The 24606-nt window shown below is 29.4% G+C and overlaps 1 protein-coding gene across 2 annotated transcripts in view; it reads right to left on the bottom strand.

Moving 5' to 3' along the window:
* Positions 1-10125: 10125 nt before the first annotated feature.
* Positions 10126-24606, bottom strand: part of LOC135133298 (transcription elongation factor SPT6) — a 38055-nt gene continuing 23574 nt past the window's right edge. For both annotated transcript variants that reach the window (XM_064061653.1, XM_064061654.1), the window contains 6 exons: positions 18583-18783; positions 17841-18526; positions 11261-11504; positions 10784-11209; positions 10593-10733; positions 10126-10534 (listed from right to left, as the gene is read on the bottom strand). In XM_064061653.1, coding sequence (XP_063917723.1) covers positions 10323-10534; positions 10593-10733; positions 10784-11209; positions 11261-11504; positions 17841-18526; positions 18583-18783 — 1910 coding nt within the window. In that variant the 3' untranslated portion in view covers positions 10126-10322. The remainder of the gene's footprint in view (positions 10535-10592; positions 10734-10783; positions 11210-11260; positions 11505-17840; positions 18527-18582; positions 18784-24606) is intronic.

The following is a 24606-nucleotide window of genomic DNA, read 5'->3' as shown; positions in this document are numbered from 1 at the left end:
TCACTCAATCTTATTAAGGGGGGCGTTTTATCTTAAATACACGTGGAAGTCGCGAATTTCGGTGGCACTAGATGGCGCATCAGAAATGTCAAAATGTGGCTGCGCTTCCGTAATTTGATTGATACTGCTAACCTCAAAAATTAGTATGGTAAGTATTTAGCGCTATTTACTGTATTTTTTTTTTTGAGTGATTAAAGGCGCCAATTTTGTCAATTCTCAAATTTACAAAAAATAGGTCATTTTTAAATGTTTTTAGTGACAATTTTTGTGGTTATTTTCGATACGTTGTATGATATTAATACTTGGAAAAAATGAAAGATTAAAATAGTCGAAAACTTGAAAAATCGAGAAATCTAAAAATCGAAAAACCAAGATGTCAAGAAATCGAAAAATAGAAATATCGAAGAACTGAAAATCGAAAACTCGAAACATCAAAAAATGGAAAAAACGAAAAATCGTGACTCCAAAATTTAAAAAAACGGATCATTGAAAAGCTGTAAAAGCGAAAAACCGAAAAGTAAAAAATCGAAAATCGAGTCGAAAAATTGATAAATCCAGAAATAGAAGAATCAAAACATTGAAACATCCAAATCTCGATAAATCAAAAAACTGAAAAATTCGAAGAATTGAAATATTGAGAAATCGGGAGATCATAAGATCGAGAAATCAAAGTCAAGAGTTGAAAACTTCGAAAATCGAAAAATCTAAAACCGTAAAAACAAAAAAACGAAAAAATGAAATGGAAAAACTAAGAAACCGAAATAGGCCAAAATAAAAAATCGAATAGTTATAAATTGAAAAACTGATGAATCGAGAAACCAAAACATTTGAAAAATTCGAAAACTTGAAAAATGAAAAATCGAAAAATCTAAAATTTTAAAAATTGAAAAAGTAAAAAATCGACACATCGAAAAACCCAGAAGTCAAAAAAATTGAAAAATCCCAAAACTGAAAGATAAAAGAAAAACTGAAGAATGGAAAAACTGGAAATCCCAAAACTGAAACATCCAAAAAAATTGAACTGGAAAATCGAAACAGTCGAAAGTCAAGAAATGGAAAAATCAAAACATGGATTAATTGTAAAATCGAAAAACTGAGAATTTAGAAAATTACAAAATTGAAAAATCGTAAAAACTTAAAACTGAAATATTAGAAAAATGAGAAATCGAAAAATTGAAAATCGAGAAACTGAAAATTGAGAAATTGCAAAATCGAAAAATTGAATACACAAAAAATAATCTGAAAAATCCCAAAACTGAAAATTCGAAAAATTGAAAAATTAAAGAAAAACCGAATGGAAAACTCAAAAATCTCAAAACTGAAATATCCAAATTCTCAAAACTGAGAAACTGGAAAATTGAATAACTGAAAAATCAACAAGTTAAAAAAATGCAGTCGAAAAATCAAAACCTTGAAAAATTGACAATCAAAACCCCAAAAAAATTGAAAAATGAAAGGAAAATTCAAAAATCCCAAAACTGAGAAATAAAAAAATTGAAAAATTGAGAAATCGAAAAATCAAAAACGTGAAGTCGAAAAATCGAAAACTTAAAAAATAGGAAAATTGAAAAACTAAAAAATCAAAACAGTCGAAACTCAAGAAATGGGAAAATCAAAACATCGATTGAACGAAAAATCGAAAAATTGAGAGTTTATAAAAGCTAAAAATCGAAAAAGCGAATTATTTAAAAATTGAAGAGGAGAAAAATCCAAAAATTGAAAAATAGAAAATCTAAAAGCAGGAAATCGAAAAATGGAAATATTAAGTAAGTAAGTAAGTAAGTAAGTAAGTAAGTAAGTAAGTAAGTATTTATTAATGACCGTTAGGGTACATAAGTCAAGTCAGATGAAATTACAATATAAAGAGTTTAAAATTATGCAATTTACAAGATAATTCAAATCAACTGGTAAAAACTACACAGGACATCGCTACAATTTAAAAATTCATCGAGAGAGTAAAATGCGTTTTTTAATAAAAAATTTCTTATAGTACGGCTAAATTGCGAAAAAGGTAAGTTAGCAATACGTTTCGGTAATTTATTGAATAATTTGGGCCCATAATAATTGATGGCATTTCTACTTCTACCTACACGATAGAATTCGGTGTGAATGCTATGGGTAGATCTCGTGATTAATGACATATTTGTGAGATTATTATAAGTGGTGAGATTAGACTTCACATATAATAAAGCATATAAAATATAAAGACAGGGCACGGTGAGAATACTTTTTTCTTTAAAATAATTTTTAACACAAGCTCTGTAAGATAGACCTCCAATAATTCGAACTACTCGGCGCTGCAATTTAAAAACGGTTTTTAAATGACTGCTGTGGCCCCAGGTTATAATGGCATAGCTAAAAATACTTTGAAATAAAGAGTAGTATATCATCATAAGGATCTGCTCACTAACCTCATATTGCAAATTCCTAATAAGAAAAGTTGATTTGGGCAATTTTTTACAGATATCAATGACGTGATTATCCCAGCATAATTTCGGGTCCAGTGTCACACCAAGAAATTTGACACACCTCGGATTGTCAATCTCAGAAATGTAACGAAGGGAAAACACCATTTTTTGAGTTTTCAGTACATTAAGCGTTAATCTGTTTGAAGTAAACCATTCACTAGCAGCATTAATATCATGTTTCATCCTGTCCAAGAGAGACGGGATGTCTGAGTCCACACTATAGCAAGTAGTGTCATCCGCAAAAAGTATGATTTTATTGTCTAGATGTTTAGCCAAGTCGTTAATGTATAACAAAAAGAGCAACGGACCTAAAATCGAGCCTTGTGGCACTCCTATGTTAACTATTGTCATTTCGGAGTATACATTATTAAACAGAACAACCTGCTGGCGATTGTGGAGAAAACTAAAAATAAGCTGTAAGGCTCCATTTGACAATCCGTACAACTCAAGCTTGTTTATTAGAATGTTGTGATTAATACTATCGAAAGCTTTTGATAGATCACAAAATGTGCATCCTAAGAATTGTTTTGTTTCGAAACAGGTAATGACCTCATCAACAAGCCTATTAATAGCCATGGTTGTACTTTTGCCATGTTGGAAACCAAATTGTCGTTGGTTCAATATGTTTTGTTTAGTAACGTATTCCTCAAGTTGTTTAAGCATAATCTTTTCTAAAATTTTCCCAAAAATAGGCGTTATAGAGATTGGTCTATATTTATCAACATCATCTACGTTGCCCTTTTTGTGGATAGGGATTACTTTGGTCACCTTGAGACAGGATGGGAAAAGATTTTCATTAATACACCGATTGATCAATCTTGTGAGTGGAACTAGAATGAGATTCTTAATATTCCTAACAATGGTGATACTTATGTTGTAGTAGTCCTTACTTTTCTTTTTTTTGATGGAATCAATTGTATCTCTTACTTCATTAAATGTTATCTCTCTGAAATTGAAAACAGAGTTCACCGGAGTCAAATTTTTGTGCATTAGCTGAATTGGATCCGTATTTGATAATTTTAAATTATTCTCCAAATTATGTGGGATATCACCAAAAAATGTAGAGAAGTCCTCCGCAGTCAGTTTTTCTGAATAATTATTGCTACTAGCTAATCGTTTGCTATTAATTAATTTCCAGCTGTCCTTTGCTACATTAGTAGAATTTTTAATTAGGTTGTCATTAAAGGTTTTTTTTCATTTCTTAACTTCGGTTCTAAACAATTCTCTATATTTTTGAAAATAGGTCACAAAAGTTGGGTCATTAGGATTTTGATTGTGTAATTCGTGTAGCAGGTCTACATTTTGTTTCATTTTATGTAATTTCTCATCATACCAGTAAATATCATCCTTTTTAACATTTTTTATTCTTTTTACTTTTATAGGAAAGGCCATGTTTACTTTATCAGAAATTAATTTGGTGAATAAGTTAAATTTGGTATTTGTATCAAGTCCAGCATCATTGATAAAATCAAAATTGCAATCACTAATAATATTAAAAAAATTAAAGAATCCTACTTCCGTAAAAGGTTGATATGATACAACTTTCGAGCAGTCTTTTGACTTATGACGATTATGTGGAATTTCTACAGTAGCAGCACGATGGTCCGATAAATGAGTCTCCATGACCTGGTGCCTACAATCATGTGCGATATTTGTAAGTATATTATCAATACACGAATTTGCTCGCGTGTTCTCAAAGATTAGAGGTCTCAAATTATATGATTTTAAAAAGTTAAGGAACTCTAGAGTCTGTTTGGTTTTGCGTTCAAAATGTATGTTAAAGTCTCCATTAATAATAACATCTGAATCGATTATATTGATAAAATTAAATAAATTAGTCAAATTAGAGTATAAAACTTCCAGATTGCCTTTTGGTGCTCTGTATACAGTTATTATGACTAGTTTGGGTTTATTAACTTTAATGGCTGCAAGCTCAATGTCAATTACATTACAAAACTTTGAAACATCAATAACTTGGTATTTAATTTTATCGTTTACTAGTATCACAACACCGCCATAACCTTTATCTTTCCTGGTATAGGCAGAGGCTATCTTAAAACTACCCAATTTTAATAAATCCAACTCATAGTTTGTTAACCAATGTTCTGTAAAACATAAAACATCATAAGATTCTTCAATGTTATGTAAAACTACCTCTACTTCATCAACTTTATTCCTAATCGATTGTACATTTAAATGGAAAATTGAAAAATAGCTATCACTAACTACCGCTTTACTCGTTAATTTTTTTAAAATGAAAAAACTTGCGAACACATGCTCCTACAGGCCAGATGTTGGGATCCAGGGCTTTTCCGAAATTGTCAGCATATACAGACAGCTTGAAAGATGAATATTCGCCTTTGTGTTTAGCTTCCAGTTCCTCGCATTTTGCTTCGGGAAAATGAGATTTAACAAACGTTAGTACGTCTTCCTTTTTGGTATCTGGGTGTAACCTATAAACATGCAGATCCATTAGTTTTGGTATAGCTTTCAAACTGCAACCTGCAGCAGCGAAACAACCAACTACGGCTTTACGTTTTTTCTTCTCAACTAGATTCCATTCATCATTATGGCGTTTTGGAAGAGCCTTTGGCTGTACTTTCATTGTGGGCTGTATAGACTTTATGTTGGGTGATGACATCACAGGACTTTTTGATGACATTGCAGGACTTTTAGATGACATCTCAGGACTTTTTGATGTCATCGCAGGACTTCTTAAACCTTTGACAGAAACTTTGACAGAACTTCCACCATTTTCCTTGTTTACCTTTTGCTTATCTTGCTTAGCAGCGACTGGTGTGATAGAGGACTGGGAGAGTTTTTGCCGTTCTTTTTCCAGTTGTTCTAGAAGGCAAATTTTTTCTTGTAGGAGATCGATTTTAGACCGTAGTTCTTCAATGATCACATCTTTCTGCTGCATGACATACTTAAACATGGTCGCATCAACTGGTTCAGTGATGTTTGATAAATCGATGATATCATTTGGCTCAGGAGTAGTGTCTTCGGTAAACGGAGAACAGGGTCGATTACAGCACAATATAACATCTTCAGAATTGAACTTCCCTTTACTGAGCAACTTTCCACAACTTGTGTGATAATAAGACAAACAAACATTGCATTTTACACCACTTATTAAACTGGCTTTACACTTTTTGCATTTCATTTTTAATCGAGTAACTTGCAACGCGTCCACACTTTACGAGCTCTCGAATTGGATTAAGAAATCAAAACATTCGGAAAATTCGAAAACTTGGAAAATTGAAATGAAAAATCTAGAAATCAAAACTCTAAAATTTTAAAAATTGAAAAATTAAGATAAAAAATTCAAAAATCGAAAAGTCGAAATACTGAAAAATCCAAAAACTAAAATATCGAAAATCTGAAAAATGAAAAAAAAAACTGAAGAGTGGAAAAGCTGAAAAATCCCAAAACTGAAATATCCAAAAACCGAGAAACTAAAAAATTGAGAAATCAAAAAATCAGAAACCTGAAAAATCGAAAAATCAGAAATTTGAAAAATCGAAAAATTGAAGAACTAGAAAATAGAAAAACAGTCGAAAGTCAAGAAATGGGAAAACCAAAACATCTATTAGTTGAAAAATCGAAAAATTGAGAATTTAGAAAAGTCAAAATTGGAAAATTGAAAAATCGAAATATTTAAAAATCGTAAAATTGAAGAGGAGAAAAATTAAAAAAACGTGAACTAAAATATCAGAAAATTGAGAAACCGTAAAATTGAATAATAAATAATCAGAAAAATCCCAAAACTGAAATTTCGAAAAATTGAAAAATTAAATTATAGAGACTCGACTGAAGAATGGGAAAATCCAAAAATCTTAAAACTGAAATATCCAAAAACTGAGAAATTATAAAATTGGCAAATTGAGAAATCAAAAAGTTAAAAAAGTGCAGTCGAAAAATCAAAACCTCAGAAATTGAAAAATCAAAAACCTAAAAAATTGAAAAATCGAAAACCCAAAAAATTGAAATTTTGTAGAATTGAAGAAATGAAAAATTAAAATATTTAATAAACCGTAAAATTAAAGAGGAGAAAAATTGGAAAAACATAAAACTAAAACATCGGAAAATCGAGAAATCGAAAAATTGAGAAATTACAAAATCGAAAAATTGAAGAAAAACTGAATGGAAAAGCTCAAAAATCTCAAAACTGAAATATTAAAAAACTGAAAAATTGGAAAACTGAATAATTGAGAAATCAAAAAGTTAAAAAAAAGGAGTCGAAAAATCAAAACCTTAAAAAGTGAAAAATCAAAAACCTAAAAAATTGAAAAATCAAAAACTTAAAAATTGAAATTTTGTAGAATTGAAATGAAAAATTGAAATATTTAATAAACCGTAAAATTAAACAGGAGAAAAATAGGAAAAACGTAAAACTAAAATATCGGAAAATTGGGAAATCTAAAAATTGAGAAATTACAAAATCGAAAAATTGAAGAAAAACTGAATGGAAAAACTCAAAAATCTCAAAACTGAAATATCGAAAAACTGAACAATTGGAAAACTGAATAATTGAGAAATCAAAAAACTAAAAAACTGGAGTCGAAAAATCAAAACCTTAAAAAATTGAAAAATCAAATACCTATAAAATTGAAAATTTGTAGAATTGAGGAACTGAAAAATCGAAAAACTGATAGTTTATAAAAGTCAAAATTAAAAAATTGATAAATCGAAATATTTAAAAATCGTGAAATTAAAAAGGAGAAAAAATGGAAAAACGTAAAATTGAATAATAAACTGAAATTTCGAAAAATTGAAAAATGAAAAAAAAAAAATGAAAAAATCCCAAAACTGAAGTATCAAAAAACCGAGATTAAAAAACTGAAAAATTGAGAGGTTGAAAAATCAAAAACGTGAATTCGAAAAATCGAAACCTTGAAAATAGAAAAATTGAAAAATCGAAAATTTGAAAAACTGAAAAATGCAAATAGTCGAAAGTCAAGAAATGGGAAAATCAAAATATTGATTAACGAAAAATCGAAAAATTAAGAGTTCATAAAAGTCAAAAATTGAGAAAACGAAAAATTGAAAAACAGAAAATCGAAAAGCGGGAAGCCGAAAAATGGAAGGTATAAGAAATCGAAACATTTGGAAAATTCGGAAACTTGGAAAATTGAAATATCGAAGAACTGAAATGAAAAATCGAGAAATAAAAATCTAAAATTTGTAAAATTGAAAAATTAAAATAAAAAATTCAAAAATCTAAAATTTAAAAATTGAAACAGTAAAAAAAAATCGACACATCGAAAAATCTGAAAGTCAAAAATCGAAAAATCCCAAAACTAAAATATCGAAAAACTGAAAAATGAAAAAAAAAACTGAAGAATGGAAAAGCTGAAAAATCCCAAAACTGAGATTCTAAACAATTGAGAAATCGAATTTCAAAAACCTGAAAATCGAAAAATTGAAGAATTGAACTGGAAAACAGAAAAACAGTCGAAAGTCACGAAATGAGAAAATCAAAACATCGATTAATTAAAAAATCAACAAATAGAGAATTTAGAAACGTCAAAAATTGGAAAATTGAAAAATCGAAATATTTAAGAATCGTAAAATTGAAGAGGAGAAAACTTAAAAAAACGTAAACTGACAAATTATAAAATCTAAAAATTGAACAAACGAAAAATTGAAAAACAGAAAATCTAAAACCGGGAAGTCGAAAAACGGGTAGATTAAGAAATCTAAACATTTGGAAAATTCGAAAACTTAAAAAATTGAACTATCGATGAACTGAAATGAAAAATCTAAAATTTTAAAAATTGAAAAAACGTAAAACTGAAACATCGGAAAATTGAGAAATTGCAAATTCATAAAATTAAAAAAAAAAATGAAGAATAGAAAAACCCAAAAATCTCATATAAAAACTGAGAAATTAAAAAGTTAAAAAAGTGCAGTCGAAAAATCAAAACCTTGAAAAATGAAAAATCAAAAACCCAAAAAATTGAAAATTTGTAGAATTGAAGAAATGAAAAATCGAAAAACTGGGAGTTTATAAGTCAAATTTGAAAAATTGAAAAATCGAAATATTTAAAAATCGTAAAATTAAAGAGGAGAAAAATTGGAAAAACTTAAAACTGATACACTGAGAAATCGAAAAATTGCATAATAAAACTGAAAAATGCCAAAATTGAAATTTCGAAAAATTGAAAAATGAAAGGAACGGAAAAATCCCAAAACTGAAATATCCAAAAACTGAGCAATTTAAAAATTGAGAAGTCGAAAAATCAAAAACGTGAAGTCGAAAAATCGAAAATTTGAAAAACTGAAAAATCGGAATACAAGAAATGGGAAAATCAAAACATCGATTAAACGAAAAATCGAAAAATTGAGTTTATAAAAGTTAAAAATTGAAAAAGGAAAATATTTAAAAATCGTAAAATTGAAAAAACGGAAAACAAGAAATCGAAACTCTGAAAATGGAGAAATTATAAAATTCAAAATTTGAAAAACGCTAGAATTGCAAAATACAAAATCGAAAAATTGTAAGATTCTGAAATCGGAACGTTTGAAAAATTCTAAAACTTGAAAAATTGAAATATCGAAGAACTGAAATGAAAAATCGAGAAATTAAAAATTTCAAAAATCTAAAATTTACAAATCGAAAAATCCGGAAGTCACTAACCGAAAAGTCGAAATAATGAAAGATAATCCCAAAACTGAAATATCGAAAAACTGAGAATATAAAAAATTGAGAAATCGAAAAATTGAAGAACTGGAAAATCGAAATGGTCGAAAATCAAGAAATGGGGAAATCAAAACATTTAGAAAATTCATAAACTATAAAATTGAAAAATTGAAATATTTAAAAATCGTAAAATTAAAGAGGAGAAAAATTGAAAAAACATAAAACTGATGAAACATCGGCAAATTGCAAAATCGAAAAATTCAAGAAAAACTGAAGAATGAAAAAATTCAAAAATCTCAAAACTGAGAAATAAAAAAATTAAAAATGTGCAGTGGAAAAATCAAAACCTTTAAAAATTGAAAAATCAAAAACCCAAAAAATTGAAAATTTGTAGAATTGAACTGGAAAATCGAACAACTGAGAGTTTATAATATGTATAAGTAAAATTGGAGAAAAATTGGAAAAACGTAAAATTGAAACACCGGAAAACTGAAAAATCGAAAAATTGAATACCAAGTAGACTGAAAAATCTCAAAACTGAAATTTTGAAAAATTGAAAAATAAAAGAAAAACTGAAAAATCCCAAAACTGAGAAATTAAAAAATTGAGAAATCGAAATTGAATATTATTAAAAAAAAAAAAAATAACAAATGAACGAATATTATTGAAAGCCTTTCAAGCTTCTTAGGTTATTGCTAAAAATTTAAATAAAAAATTATTAAAAATTCATGAAAGTCGTTCTTCCTAACGTTTGCAAAAGATAAAAATAACTACTTTTCCGAAAAAAATCTACTGCATGATAACGATTCCAACAGTATTGTTGTACCTACCAAAATGTTCAGTTATTCGTTGTAAAGTCCGACTAAGCAATTATTTCCCGTAGAAATTACAGATTACAGATCAGATGATTTCTGAACGCTTAGAGTCGACATTGGCCTGACTGCGCTCTGGTCTGTAAATCAAACAAGTTCTCAGGCGACGAATAAGGTTTACTTTGCAACAAATCTAGGAAAATTCAACGCCACTTGCAACCATTTATTTCTTATAAAGGACGAAATAAATATAAAACAAATCATAATAAATGATTGTCGCTACAGCACAAACTGTAAATAAATCAAATAAGTATAAAAACACATGATTAAATATAATCTTCATAACTGCTAACTTATCAGCTATCTCAAATCCAACTGTACAAAAAGACACCTCAGAGCTCACACGCTTTCGTCGTACAGCGGTGTGGCGTCCCCGAGCGACATGGAATGAGGAGAAGTGTTGGTCCTGGGAGTCGAACGTAACGACCGCGGACTTTTCCCGACGTTTTTCATCCTAGTCCTCTCGAGATCGTTCCGAATATCGTCGAATCTAGGCGTCCTTTGCCCTCCAGACCTGGGTGTGTTTCTAGCGCCTTCGCTCCTCGGCGTGCCTGCGAAACAAGTTTTAAGTTATTCCGTTACTCCACCTGTTCGGTAAACGCAGCCTACCTGACTTTGATCGATTAGCCCACGCTTCAGCCGCTTTTTGCCAGTCGGTCGACTCCGTCGAATTGTAGTTGCCTCGGGGCCCGTCGTAGCCCCGATTGCTGCTGTAACCCCGTGGCGACTCCGTGGGGAACCCCCGAGAAGCTACAAACCCAAACCTGTGACTTAACCAACCACAAACGCCCTCTACTTACAGTCACCGAAACCTCTGCCATGGTCGCTCCCGGCGTACGACCTAGCGTGCGGACTCGGATGGGGACTGTTCTGGATCATGGGCGACTGCGTGGGATTCCTGTAGGACGGCGTCCGCTGACTGGGGGTGGCCGCCCCCGGGTGCAAGAACGGCCCGTTCATGTGGGGGGCGGTGCTCGGGGGCATGTGCTGCGACGGCGTTTGCTGTCCGTAGCGCGGCGTCTGCTGCGTGTGCGGGGTCTGATACGGTGTCATGAATGGCGTCTGTCCGCTGGGGGTGTATGGGGTGTTGATGTAGTTGCTGGCGCCGTAAGCGCCGCCTGGTGTGTGGGGGTAGTGAGGCGTTTGGTTGGCCACAGCTGACAGGGTCTGCATCATGTGGGTCGGCAAGTTTTGGGCCACCCGTTGGATGGCTTCTGAGTTCATGGCTGGAAACGAGTAATTAGGGGTGGTTTGGGGCCGATGGGGGGGGTTATTACCGTTGAAGCTGGGGGTTCCGGCGCCCGTTTGGTACGGGGTTCGGCCGCTGCCGGTTCGCGGGGTGCCGGGGGTCATGCCTCCGGGGATGGGGTCCCGGAAGTGCTCCTTGAACCATTTGAATAGGGACGCCACCGAGTCGAAGAGTTGCTTCCGGAAGCGGAAGCCCTCTGGGGTGACTGAGATGAATTCGTGGCGGCATTTGTTGCGGGGGAGGTAGGAGAGGAGGAATTTGCCGGGGCAGCTCTGGAACGAATTGTTATTGTTGGTACCAGATTTTTTATAAAGCTGGTCTAAAATTGGTTAGACGGAACTTTGCTCACTTCTATTTACAAAATTTAATTTTGTGACGAGGAAAGTTGTTTTTGATTTAATGCAGAAAATACATCGTTTTATTCGCCAATTTTTTCTGAGACATTGTATATGGAGTAAAATAAAAATTGGTTTAAAGTTATATAGACAGTGCCTTCCTCGCCCCTCGATAAAAAAATAGAGGAGACAAAAAAAGCAATATAAATTATTGAAAAATATGCACATAAAAAAAGACCTAAAAAACAAAAAACGAAAAAAAAGACGAGAACAAGTTAAAAAAAAAAATCGTTAAAAACAAAGCGATAAAAAATCAACAAAAAAGGTTACAAAAAGACAATAGAAAGGTAAAAATTATGATAAAAACAAACGATATACAATAAAAAAAATCCAGCAAAAAAAGATGCACAAGAAACGACGATAAATAGTGATAAAAACGATTAAAAACAAATAAAGAAAAGGCGCAAAAATTTCATAAAAATTGCGAAACAAAGTCTAAAAAAATGTGACAAAAAAAAAGGCGCCACAAAACACGCCACAAAAAAAAGAGAAAAAAGTGCTAAAAAATTTAAAAAACGAGACAAAAAAGAAAGAAAACAATAAAGAAAATAAAAACATGAAAAAATACAACGCGTTAAAAAAGTCCATAAAAAACAAACAAAAAAAAAAACGACTAAAAACAAAAAGACTACATAAAAGGGGTTCAAAAATTCCTCAAAAACCAATAAAAAAAAAGGTGATACAAAGAAAGGGCGGCATAAAAAGACCACAAAAATGCTATAATAAACATTGGAAAAAAAGTGCGACAAAAAAAACAGATAAAAAATAAAAACAAAATGCGATAAAAAAAGATGAAAAATAAAATGACAAAAAAATCCACAAAAATGGACAACAAAGGTTCACAAAAAAAAAAAACGCAAAAAAAGTGCTAAAAAAAGACGATAAAAACACGACACAAAAGTAGACGACAAAAAAAAAGAGTAAAAAAAGCGTCTTCAAAAAAATGGGACTAAGAAAGAAGCGACGAAAAACACGAAAAAAAAAATCCAAAAAAAAAGAAACAGAAAAGTTGTAAAAAACGAGAACAATAAAAAAGCACCAAAAGAGAGACCACAAAAAAGGATTGAAAAAACGTGACAAAATGTCAAAAAAGTCCACAAAAAGGGTGTAAAAAAAAATCCACAAAAAGTACAACAAAAAAAAAACGACTTAAAAAAATCTTAGGGTGTAAAAAGATGGGACATGAAAAAGAAACCAAACAAAAGGAGAAAACGCAAAAAAGACAAGACGCAAGACGAAAAAACTCACAAAAATGGCGATAAAAGTTCATAAAAAACACCCAACAAAAACGTAACAATAAGCATGAAAAAAAAAGGATTACAAAAAAAAAACGCAAAAAAACAAAAAAAAAAAGTAAAAAAAAACGAATTAAAAAAAAATGGCGATAAAAGAAAAGTTAACAAAAAAGTCGATGAAAACAGGACTAAAAAAGATGCTACAAAAAAGACGTTAAAAAAACGGCAACAAAAACCTACAGAAAGTCATTAAAAAACGAAAAAAATAAAAAGTATGTTAATAAAAAAAAAAACGAGGATTAAAAAACGTGATAAAAAACGACAAAAAGATTAAGAGTTTTCGATTTTTCAAAATTTTGATTTTGTCATTTCTCGATTTTTGAGTTTTTCAATTCTTCAATTTTTCCGATTTTTCAGGCTTTGATTTTTTAATTTTTTAAATTTCGATTTTTCGACTTTTCGATTTCTTGGTTAAGTTTTCTCGATTTTTCAGTTCTTCAATTCTTCAATTTTTCGATTTTCCAGTTTTTGGATTTCTTAAGTTTTAGATTTTTCAATTATTCAATGTTAAGTGTTAAAATTTTTAAACTTTTCAATTTATTTTTTTCGCAATTTTTTGATTTTTTGAAGTATGATTTCTCAATTTTTCAAGTTTGGAATTTTCCAGTTTCTTGATTTTTCAATTTTTCGATATTTCAGTTTTGGGATTCTTCGATTCTTGTTTTTTAAAATTTTCGATTTTTCAATTTTTCCATTTTTCAAATTTTCGATGTTTAAATGTTTCGAATCCCTGAATTTTTGATTTTCTCATTTCTCGATTTATCAGTTTTTCAATTCTTCAATTTTTCGATTTTTTTGCTTTTCGATTTTCCAGGTTTTTGATTTTTCAATTTTTTAAATTTTCGATTTTTCGAATTTTTGATTTTCCCATTTTTCGATTTCTCGATTTTTCAATTCTTGAATTTTTCGATTTTTCAGTTTTTGGATTTCTCGGGTTTTTGATTTTTCAATTTTTTAATTTTTCGATTTTTTGAAGTATGATTGCTCAATTTTTTGTTTGGAATTTTCCAGTTTCTTGATTCTTCAATTTTTCGATTTTTCATTTTCTCGATATTTCAGTTTTGGGATTTTTCAATTCTTCAATTCTCGATTTTAAAAATTTTCGATATTTCAATTTTTCCATTTTTCAAATTTTCGATGTTTAAATGTTTCTTATTTTTCGATTCCCTGAATTTTTGATTTTCTCATTTCTCGATTTTTCAGTTTTTCAATTCTTCAATTTTTCGATTTTTCAGGTTTTTGATTTTTCAATTTATTAAATTTTCGATTTTTCGAATTTTTGATTTTCTCATTTCTCGATTTTTCAATTCTTGAATTTTTCGGTTTTTGGATTTCTCAGGTTTTTGATATTTCAATTTTTCAATATTGAAGTGTTGGAATTTTTCAACGTTTCGATTTATTAATTACACAATTTTTGGATTTTTGGAAATTTGATTTCTAAATTTTTCATGTTTGGAATTTTCCAGTTTCTTGATTCTTCAATTTTTCGATTTTTCATTTTCTCGATATTTCAGTTTTGGGATTTTTCAATTCTTCAATTCTCGATTTTTAAAATTTTCGATGTTTCAATATTTCCATTTTTCAAATTTTCGATGTTTAAATGTTTCTATATTTCGATTCCCCGAATTTTTGATTTTCTCATTTCTCGATTTTTCAGTTTTTCAATTCTAAAATTTTTCGATTTTTCAGTTTTTCGATATTTTAATTTTAATTTTTTAAATTTTCGATATTTCAAATTTTCGATTTTCCCATTTTTCGATTACTCGATTTTTCAATTCTTGAATTTTTCGATTTTTCAGTTTTTGGATTTCTCAGGTTTTTGATTTCAATTTTTTGAAGTATGATTTCTCAATTTTTCATGTTTGGAATTTCCGAGTTTCTTGATCCTTCAATTTTTCGATTTTTCATTTTCCCGATATTTCAGTTTTGGGATTTTTCAATTCTTTAATTCGTGATTTCTCCATTTTTTATGTCTCGATTTCTGAAATTTTTGATTTTCTCATTTCTCGATTTTTATTTTTTTAAATTTTCGATTTTTCGAATTTTTGTTTTTCCCATTTCTCGAATTTTCAATTCTTGAATTTTTCTATTTTTCGGTTTTTGGATTTCTGCGGTTTTTGATTTTTCAATTTTTCAATATTAAAGTGTTGGAATTTTTCAACTTTTCGATTTTTTGAAGTATGATTTGTCAATGTTTCATGTTTGGAATTTTCCAGTTTCTTGATTCTTCAATTTTTAGATTTTTCATTTTCTCGATATTTCAGTTTTGGGATTTTTCAATTCTTCAATCCTCGATTTTTAAAATTTTCGATTTCTCGATTTTTTATTTTTCGATTTCTCAAATTTTAGATGTTTCAATTTTTCCATTTTTCAAATTTTCAATGTTTAAATGTTTCTATTTTTCGATTCCCCGAATTTTTGATTTTCTCATTTCTCAATTTTTAGATTTTTCAATTCTTCAATGTCTCGATTTTTCAATTCTTCGATGTCTCGATTTTTCAGTTTTTGGATTTCTCAATTTTTTATTGTTGAAGTGTTGGGATTTTTCAACTTTTCGATTTATTAATTTCTCAATTTTTCGATTTTTTGAAGTATGATTTTTCAATTTTTCATGTTTGGAATTTTCCAGTTTCTTGATTTTCCAATTTTTCGATTTTTATTTTCTCGATATTTCAGTTTTGGGATTTTTCAATTCTTCAATCCTCGATTTTTAAAATTTTCGATTTCTGGATTTTTTATTTTTCGATTTCTCAAATTTTCGATTTCTCAAATTTTCGATGTTTCAATTTTTCCATTTTTCAAATTTTCGATGTTTAAATGTTTCTACTTTTCGATTCTCCGAATTTCTGATTTTTCAGTTTTTCGATTTTTCAATTTTTTAAATTTTCGATTTTTCGAATTTTTGATTTTCCCATTTTGCGATTTCTCGATTTTTCAATTCTTGAATTTTTCAGGTTTTTGATTTTTCAATTTTTCAACTTTTCGATTTATTAATTTCTCAATTTTTCGATTTTTTGAAGTATGATATCTCAATTTTTATATTTGGAATTTTCCAGTTTCTTGATTCTTCAATTTTTCGATTTTTATTTTCTCGATATTTCAGTTTTGGGATTTTTCAATTCTTCAATTTTCGATTTTTAAAATTTTCGATTTCTGGATTTTTTATTTTTCGATTTCTCAAATTTCGATGTTTCAATTTTTTCATTTTTCAAATTTTCGATGTTTAAATGTTTCTATTTTTCGATTCTCCGAATTTTTGATTTTTCAGTTTTTCGATTTTTCAATTTTTTAAATTTTCGATTTTTCGAATTTTTGATTTTCCCATTTTGCGATTTCCCGATTTTTCAATTCTTGAATTTTTCAGGTTTTTGATTTTTCAATTTTTCAACTTTTCGATTTATTAATTTCTCAATTTTTCGATTTTTTGAAGTATGATTTCTCAATTTTTATATTTGGAATTTTCCAGTTTCTTGATTCTTCAATTTTTCGATTTTTAAAATTTTCGATTTCTGGATTTTTTATTTTTCGATTTCTCAAATTTTCGATGTTTCAATTTTTCCATTTTTCAAATTTTCGATGTTTAAATGTTTCTATTTTTCGTTTCTCCGAATTTTTGATTTTTCAGTTTTTCGATTTTTCAATTTTTTAAATTTTCGATTTTTCGAATTTTTGATTTTCCCATTTTGCGATTTCTCGATTTTTCAATTCTTGAATTTTTCGATTTTTCAACTTTTAGATTTATTAATTACTCATTTTTTCGATTTTTTGAAATATGATTTTTCAATTTTTCATGGTTGGAATTTTCCAGTTTCTTGATTCTTCAATTTTTCAATTCTTCAATTCTCGATTTTTAAAATTTTCGATATTTAAATGTTTCTATTTTTCGATTCCCCGAATTTTTGATTTTCTCATTTCTCGATTTTTCAGTTTTTCAATTCTTCAATTTTTCGATTTTTCCAATTTTTTATTTTCCCATTTTTCAGGTTTTTAATTTTTCAATTTTTCAATGTTTAAGTGTTGGAATTTTTCAACTTTTCAATTTATTAATGACTCAAATTTCCAGTTTCTTGATTCTTCAATTTTTCGATTTTTCATTTTCTCGATATTTCAATTTTGGAATTTTTCAATTCTTCAATTCTCGATTTTTAAAATTTTCGATGTTTCAATTTCTCAATTTTTGAAAATTTCGATGTTTAAATGTTTCTATTTTTCGATTCCCCGAATTTTTGATTTTCCCATTTCTCGATTTTTCAGTTTTCAATTTTTCAATTTTTCGATTTTTTAGTTTTTCGATTTCTCAGGTTTTTTATTTTTCAATTTTTTAAATTTTCGATTTTTCGATTTCTCATTAAATCGATTTTTCGAATTTTTGATTTTCCCGTTTCAGGTTTTTGATTTTGAATACAAAAAACATGTCAAAAAACGACAAAAAAAGCGAATTTAAAAAAAAAGCGACAAAAGAAGCAACTAAAAAGTAACAAAAAAGACGACAAAAAAATACAAAAAAAGTCCACAAAAAAGGGATGCCATTTATAAATAAGCCCCAAAAAATGGAACTAAGAAAAACGCGACAAAAAAAGACGTTAAAAGACGACAAAAAAAAAACACAAAGTCATAAAAACGACAAATTAAAAAAGACGACAAAAACGACACAATAAAGTCTACAATAAAAGCCGTCAAAAAGTGTAAAAAAACAACACGGATTCATAAACTACAAGTGTAGGAATACGTTATTTTATCAAATTAAACCGATTTACTATGTGCAATTTTGAAATGTTGCTGGGAATTTATAAAAAAATCCACAATTGTAAATTTTGCAGATGGATTAGCTAAATTTTGGTTAGTGTTTAACCATGTACATCTCTCAATCAGTCAGTAGTTTACGCTCCAGAAGTAAAAATACCGTTAAAAAACTTACCTTAGACGCACTGACAATATAGTGTATCTTCGACGGATTCTTCTTTTTCTCCTCCTTGACCACCTCCTCCGCCTTATCCTTCAGCCCCCCGCTCGTATCCCTATAATACTTAAAATACAACAAATCCCTCGCATGCGCCGCCATCGGCGTCACATGCCGCGCGATAATCTCATCCAAATCCTCGAACTCCTCCCCGCCGATCCACAACGTCTTCCCCAACGAGAACGCGTTCGCCTTCCCCTCCTCCTTCACGTCTATATGCTGATAAATATTATCCGCCACCTTCCACGTGATCGTCAGATGATCCACCCCCTTACTCGACGGCCTGATGATCACCTCCCCCTGATCCATATTCGCCATGCACTTCTCCGCCTCCACGTACGAAATATTATGAAACGCCGGATGCACGATAACCCGCTTGATGTACGTCTGCCGCTGCTTGTTCTTCTTCATTTCTGCCTCGGCCCTTGTATCCTTGTCCTCATGCTCCTGGTCGTAGTACGGATCCCTCGGGGGACGCCACTCGTGGTTCTTGTCCAGGAGGTCGCTCGACTTAGACGTGCAGTCCACGGAGAAGCGCTCGACGTCGATCTTCATGATGCGGCAGTGGATGAGTTGGCCGATGCCGACGCGCTCCTCGGGGTTGGAGACGTTCTTGTCGCTGATGTTGCGGATGTAGATGTAACCTGGGGGACGGAGTCGAGAGTCGGGGTGATGGTGACTTTCGGGGTGCGTGAGTTACCTGAAATCCCGTTGTCTAGGCGGAGTTTGACGCCGGTGGCTTGACCGGGACAGGCGCCGGCGTCGAAGTGGTTCCAGACGTCGGATAACTCCGGGAAGTCGTTCTTGAGGCAGAAGGGACATTGCCACAGCCGGGTTTCGTCGTTACGGACGGGATTGGCGTGGTCGAGTTGCTCGCCTTGTGGTTTCCGTCTCGCAATCCCTATTAAACGAATTTTTTAAAAATCAATCCTACCGACTGCGCCATTTCCACAAACCCCATACATAGCATGCTTAAACAATTGTTTAAGTATATTATAGTTGGACAACCTAATACAAATTTTCACTACAGTGAGCCAACGTATTAGATTTATTTTACTCTACATCAGATGGCGCCATCAAACATTAGCAAAGGCAAACACCCTTCACTCTGCTCTTATACGTGGAGTTATCCATAAATCCATAATTAACATTGTTCCGTAAACAGTAATGTGTATAAACATATATGTACAAAATATGAAAATATACTTGACATAAAAAATATGAAGCAACGTATTGTAACGTGATACGAAAGAATTGTATTTAAATGAATTTGACGCCTATCTCTATTTGACTATATGTGAAGACTGACAGAAACTTACCAAGGGTTTTTAATCTGGTATAATTGTTTAGTTTTACAAGATTAAAGTAAAACAAGATTTTAAGTAAAATTTAGATTCGTGGTGTTACAAAAATATTAACACAAAATGAAAATATATATTAATCTATTTTTGATTTTCCCATTTCTCAAACTTTCGATTTTTCAGTTCTTCAATTCTTCGATTTTTCGACTTCGCTTTATTGGTTTTTAGATTTCTCAATTTTTGGATATTTCTTTCAGTTTTGATATTTTTCAATACTTCGATTCTTTGATTTTTCGGTTTCTCGAGTTACCAGTTCTATATTTTAATTCTTCAAATTTCCGAATTTTTTAATTTTTTGAGATCTCAATTTATTGAGATTCGGATGTTTCGATGTTTTGATTATTCAATCTCTCGCTTTATCAATTTTTCCATATTTAAGTTTTCGATTTTGGCCTATTTCGGTTTCTCAATTTTTCGATTTTTCGACTTCTCGATTGTTCGACTCCTCGATTTTTTTGTCTTTTGATTTTTCCATTTCTCGATGTCTCAACTTTTGAATTTTACAATGTTTCGATTTTTCGATTTGTTGGTTTTTCGATTTTTTGCTTCTCGGTTTCTCGATTTTTCGATTTTTGATTTATCCGATTTTTCAATTTTCCAATTTTTTAAATTTTCGACTTCTCGATTCGTTGATTTTTCAGTTTTAGGATATTTTAACTTTTCAATGTTTTAAATGTTAGATTTTTCGATTATTCAGTTCTTCTTAATATTTTTTTATTTTTCAAATTTGGCGTTTCTGAATTTCTAGTTTTCGGATTTCTCAATTAATCTATTTTTTTATATTCCCAGGTCTCCACTTCCTAAAGTTTCGATTTTTCAGTTCTTCAGTTCTTCAATTTTTCAATTATTCAGGTTTTTGATTTTTCAATTTCTAGATTTTTTAAGTTTGCGATTTTTCGACTCTGCTTTTTTGACTTTTCTGTTTCTCAATTTTTTAATTTCCTAATTTTTGGATATTTCGTTCAATTTTGTGCTTTTTCAGTTTTTCGATTTCTCAATTTTAACTTTTCAATTTTCAAATTATTAATTTTTTTCGATTTTTTGAGTTTTCAGTTCTTCTATTTTTCAATTTTTCAATTTCCGGAATTTTTAAATTTTCGATTGTCCAATTTTTTTTTCGATTTTCCAATTTTCGATGTTTCGGTTTTTCCATTCTTCAATTTTTCAGTTTTTCAATTCTTCAATTTTTCGATTTTTCAGTTTTTCAATTTCCCAGATTTTTTATTTTTCAATTTTTTAAATTATCGATTTTTCGAACTCTCGTCAAATCGATTTTTCGAATTTTTGATTTGCCCATTTCTCGATTTTTCAATTTTTCGATGTTTCTTCGATTTCTAAATTTTTCAATTTTCTGTGTTGGAATTTTTCATTTTTAGGATTTACAAGTTTCTCAGTTTTTTTTATTTTTTCATACTTTAATTATTCGATTCTCTTATTTTAGATTTTTAGATGTCTCGATTTTTCGATTACTCATTATTTGGATATTGCAATTTTGGGATTCTTCAATTCTTCAATTTCTCGATTTTGTATTTATCAATTTACTCATGTTTCAATTTTTGGCATTCCTAAGTTTTCGATTTGTTGACTTCGATTTTCCAATTTTTCAATTTTTCGATCAAGATTTTTGAAAAAAAAATCAACATTTTCCAATTTATAATGTTATTTAAAATTTAAAAAGTAGCATAGTCCTGATTTATAAATACGCTATTGGGATTTTTCGGCTTGTCGATTTCTCGATTTTTCAACTTTAAATCTCTCAATTTTAAATATTTCAATTTTGGGTTTCTCTGATTCTTCCATTCTTCAAATTTTCTATTTCTCGATTTTTTTAGTTTTCGATTTCTCAATATTTCGATTTTTCAATTTTTCAAATTTTCACGTTTCTAAATTTTCAGTTTGCCGATTTCTAAAGTATTTTTTTTTATTTGCCCATTTCTGGACTTCCTAAAGTTTCGATTTTTCACACCTTCAATTCTTCAATTTTTCGATTTTTTAAGGTTACGATTTTTCGATTTTGCTGTTTTAGATGTTCGATTTCTCAATTTTCCAATTTTTTAATTTCTCAATTTTTTGAATATTTCTTTCAGTTATGAGATTTTTCAATATTTCAATTTTTCGACTTTTCGATTTTTGAATTGATGGTTTTTTTTTGATTTCTCGATTTTTTACTTTTTGGATTTTCAATTTATTGTAAACTTTAGATTTTTCAATTCTGTGACTGTTTAATGCTTCGATTTCTCAATTTTTCAACTTTTTGATGTTTTAATATTGCATTTTTTAAAATTCTAGGTTTTTCGATATCTCGAGTTTTCAGTTCTTCTATATTTCAATTTTTCGATTTTTTTAATTTTAATTTTCGATTTTCCAGTTTTTTTTTTAATTTTTCGATTATTCAATTTTTTAATTTCTCAATTTATCGAATTCAGATGTTTCGTGGTTTTGATTGTTCAATTTCTCAGTTTTTCAATTTTTAACTTTCCTTTTTGGCTTCCGACTCCTCAATTTCACGATCCTCCGATTTTTCGATTTCTCGAAGTCTCAGTTTTTGAATTTTTCGATGTTTAGATTTTTGGATTTCTCGGTTTTTCGATTTTTTTCTTTTGAGCTTTTCAATTTCTTGTTTTTCCAATTTTTCAATGTCCCGATTTTTCAATTTTTCAAATTGAATTGGATTTCTCGATTCTTCAATTTTGCGATATTTTAATTAGTCAATGTTTTAAATTTTAGATTTTTCGATTTCTCGATTTTTGACTTTTCAGTTCTTCAGTATTTAAATTTTTCAATTTTTCAAATTTTTGCGTCAAATTTTCAGTTTTCTGATTTCTCAATTAATCTATTTTTGATTTTCCCACTTCTCAAAGTTTCGATTTTTCAGTTCTTCAATTCTTCGATTTTTCGACCTCGCTTTATTGGTTTTTAGATTTCTCAATTTTTGGATATTTCTTTCAGTTTTGATATTTTTCAATACTTCGATTCTTTGATTTTTCGACTTCTAGATTTTTCTATTTTTTATTTTTGGATTCTCAGTTTTTCGTTTTTTATACTTTAGATTTTTCAATTTTCCGATTGTTTTATATTTCAATTTCTCAATTTTTCAACTTTTCCATATTTTAATTTTTAAATTTCCAGATTTTTCGGTTTCTCGAGTTACCAGTTCTATATTTTAATTCTTCAAATTTCCGAATTTTTTGAGATCTCAATTTATTGAGATTCGGATGTTTCGATGTTTTGATTATTCAATCTCTCGCTTTATCAATTTTTCCATATTTAAGTTTTCGATTTTTCGATTTTGGCCTATTTCGGTTTCTCAATTTTTCGATTTTTCGACTTCTCGATTGTTCGACTCCTCGATTTTTTTGTCTTTTGATTTTTCGATTTCTCGATGTCTCAATTTTTGAATTTTACAATGTTTCGATTTTTGATTTATCCGATTTTTCAATTTTCCAATTTTTTAAATTTTCGACTTCTCGATTCGTTGATTTTTCAGTTTTTCGATTTTTAAATTTTAGATTTTCGAATTTTTATTTTTTTGATTTTTTGATGTTTGGATTTCTCCATTTTTCAGTTTTAGGATATTTTAACTTTTCAATGTTTTAAATGTTAGATTTTTCGATTTTTCAGTTCTTCTTAATATTTTTTTATTTTTCAAATTTGGCGTTTCTGAATTTCTAGTTTGCGGATTTCTCAATTAATCTATTTTTTTATATTCCCAGGTCTCCACTTCCTAAAGTTTCGATTTTTCAGTTCTTCAGTTCTTCAATTTTTCGATTATTCAGGTTTTTGATTTTTCAATTTTTAGATTTTTTAAGTTTGCGATTTTTCGACTCTGCTTTTTTGACTTTTCTGTTTTTCAATTTTTTAATTTCCTAATTTTTGGATATTCCGTTCAATTTTGTGCTTTCTCAGTTTTTCGATTTCTCAATTTTAACTTTTCAATTTTTAAATTATTAATTTTTTTCGATTTTTTGAGTTTTCAGTTCTTCTATTTTTCAATTTTTCAAGTTTCGGAATTTTTAAATTTTCGATTGTCCAATTTTTTTTTTCGATTTTCCAATTTTCCATGTTTCGGTTTTTGAATTAACCGACTGTTCAATTTCTCGATTTTTAAATTTTAGATTTTCCAATTTTTGTTTTTTTGATTTTTTATGTTTCGATTTCTCGATTTTTCAACTTTAAATCTCTCAATTTTACAATATTTCAATTTTGGGTTTCTCCGATTCTTCCATTCTTCAAATTTTCTATTTTTCGATTTTTTTATTTTTCGATGTTTCAATGATACGATTTCTCAATATTTGTCCTCTTCAATTTTACGGTTTTTAAATATTTCGAAATTTCAATTTTTCAAATTTTCACGTTTCTAAATTTTCAGTTTGCCGATTTCTAAAGTATTTTTTTTTGTTTGCCTATTTCTGGACTTCCTAAAGTTTCGATTTTTCACACCTTCAATTCTTCAATTTTTCGATTTTTTAAGGTTACGATTTTTCGATTTTGCTGTTTTAGATTTTCGATTTCTCAATTTTCCAATTTTTTAATTTCTCAATTTTTTGAATATTTCTTTCAGTTATGAGATTTTTCAATATTTCAATTTTTCGACTTTTCGATTTTTGAATTGATGGATTTTTTTTTGATTTCTCGATTTTTTACTTTTTGGATTTTCAATTTATTGTAAACTTTAGATTTTTCAATTCTGCGACTGTTTAATGCTTCGATTTCTCAATTTTTCAACTTTTCGATGTTTTAATATTGCATTTTATAAAATTCTAGGTTTTCAGTTTTTCAATTCTTCAATTTTTCGATTTTTCAGTTTTTCAATTTCTCAGGTTTTTTATTTTTCAATTTTTTAAATTTTCGATTTTTCGATTTCTCGTTAAATCGATTTTTCGAATTTTTGATTTGCCCATTTCTCGATTTTTCAATTCTTGAATTTTTCGATTTTTCAGTTTTTGGATTTCTCAGGTTTTTGATTTTTCAATTTTTCAATGTTTAAGTGATGGAATTTTTCAACTTTTCGATTTGTTAATTACTCAATTTTTCGATTTGTTGAAGTTTGATTTCTCAATTTTTCACGTTTGGAATTTTCCAGTTTCTTGATTCTTCAATGTTTCGATTTTTCATTTTCTCGATATTTCAGTTTTGGGATTTTTCAATTCTTCAGTTCTCGTTTTTAAAATTTTCGATTTCTCGATTTTTCATTTTTCGATTTCTCAAATTTTCGTTGTTTCAATTGTTCCATTTTTCAATTTCTAGCATCCCTAAGTTTTCTCATTTCTCGATTTTTCAGTTTTTCAATTCTTCAATTTTTCGATTTTTCAGTTTTTCAATTCTTCAATTTTTCGGTTTTTCAATTCCTCAGATTTTTTATT

The sequence above is a fragment of the Zophobas morio genome, unplaced genomic scaffold, assembly GCF_036711695.1.
Source record: "Zophobas morio isolate AGI-343-1 ecotype UQ-CSIRO unplaced genomic scaffold, CSIRO_AGI_Zmor_V1 ptg000021l, whole genome shotgun sequence".
In the NCBI taxonomy this organism is placed as follows: Eukaryota; Metazoa; Arthropoda; class Insecta; order Coleoptera; family Tenebrionidae; genus Zophobas; species Zophobas morio.
This window is presented reverse-complemented; position numbering and strand designations above follow the sequence as displayed.